The sequence below is a fragment of the Austrofundulus limnaeus genome, unplaced genomic scaffold, assembly GCF_001266775.1.
Source record: "Austrofundulus limnaeus strain Quisiro unplaced genomic scaffold, Austrofundulus_limnaeus-1.0 Scaffold928, whole genome shotgun sequence".
Lineage (NCBI taxonomy): Eukaryota > Metazoa > Chordata > Actinopteri > Cyprinodontiformes > Rivulidae > Austrofundulus > Austrofundulus limnaeus.
This window is the reverse complement of record NW_013953330.1, coordinates 108313-109660: the sequence shown is the minus strand read 5'-3', so window position 1 is coordinate 109660 and position 1348 is coordinate 108313. Positions and strand designations below refer to the sequence as shown.

The 1348-nt window shown below is 35.6% G+C and overlaps 1 protein-coding gene across 1 annotated transcript in view; it reads left to right on the top strand.

The window, feature by feature from the left end:
- Positions 1 to 1348, top strand: part of dhrs12 (dehydrogenase/reductase (SDR family) member 12) — a gene marked incomplete in the record, with an annotated part of 21437 nt that overhangs the window by 12617 nt on the left and 7472 nt on the right. Inside the window, 2 exon segments of the mRNA XM_014029620.1 lie at positions 586 to 678; positions 760 to 841. Of these exon segments, the coding sequence (XP_013885074.1) occupies positions 586 to 678; positions 760 to 841 (175 nt within the window).

Genomic DNA, 1348 nt, shown 5'->3' with positions numbered 1-1348 from the left:
TCTTTTCTTTTCTTTTCTTTTCTTTTCTTTTCTTTTCTTTTCTTTTCTTTGTTTTTTGTTAAATTAAAAAAACTGACATGGTGGAATCAGAATAAAAGAGGTTTGATTTTAAACAAGTTTAAATCCTAGTGAAGACCAGATTATTTTGAATATGTTTTGATGCATAAAACTCCAGATTTAAATCAGGATGTGTGTTTTTTATTTTATTTTTCTTAATATACCCTGAAATCCAAGCTTTTGGTTGAGCTTTAATAGAATCACCTKTTGGATCTTTGTGCATAAATCTAATTTTGTAGTATTGAAAAATGTAAAAAAGAAAATGTGAGGACAATAATCTGTCTCAGATTATTTTGAGTGAGCTGCTTCGAGTCAGCACCTCCTCCTCTCAGCCTGCTGATAAAGAATGACTTGTTTGTTTGTCTTGTAAACAAATTCCTGTCGTCTCACTGCAGCGTGAGCAGAGCTGACAGCCCATCACGTCTCACATCTTCACACACAAACTCCTCCCACATCCCTGGATATAAAAACATAAAGATGATGTATTAATATCATCTCTGCACTGGAAATCCTCTCCTCTGTTCCCAGGATGTTCACGTCCACATCGTGGACATGTCCAGTGCCAGACAGGTGTGGCAGTTCGCTCAGAGCTTCTCCCAGAAGCACACGGTGCACGTGCTGGTAGGTGTCTGCAGAAACGTGAGATTATGTGTGATTCACGGCAGGAGCTGGATCGTTTTCAGTGTTTGTCCTGCGTCACAGATCAACAACGCAGGCTGCATGGTCAACCAGAGGGAGTTAACTGAGGAGGGTTTGGAGAAGAACTTTGCCACAAATGCTCTGGGTGAGGAAACAAACAGCTCTGGTTCAACACACACTGTCTTACTTTTAGAAAACCTGAAACACTTCTTCACTCTTTTGAACAAAATAAACGATTTTAGACGTAAATGCTTGAATAAATAGTTGGGAATTTACAGCTAAAGTTCTGTTTACGTTTCTCTTCACACACACAGAAATAAAGATCTCTCAAAATTAACTGGAAATAAAACATTTCACCTGTTTGAGTCTGACACTTTGATACACACCATTAACCTAAAGGTTACTGAGAACTTCAGTAACTTATAGGTTACATGCACTGTAAAAAAATAATTTGTAAGATTTACTAGAGAAAATCCTGTAAACGGTTTGCACTAACGTTTGTTACATAAATTTAAATGCCACAAATTCATGTAATATTTACTCATCATTATTTAGTAAAAGTTATTCAGAATATAGTTAAAGATTTGTGAATAAATCAGGTAAATTTTACTTAATTTGCTCAATTAAATCTTGTAACATATACTTGATGAAA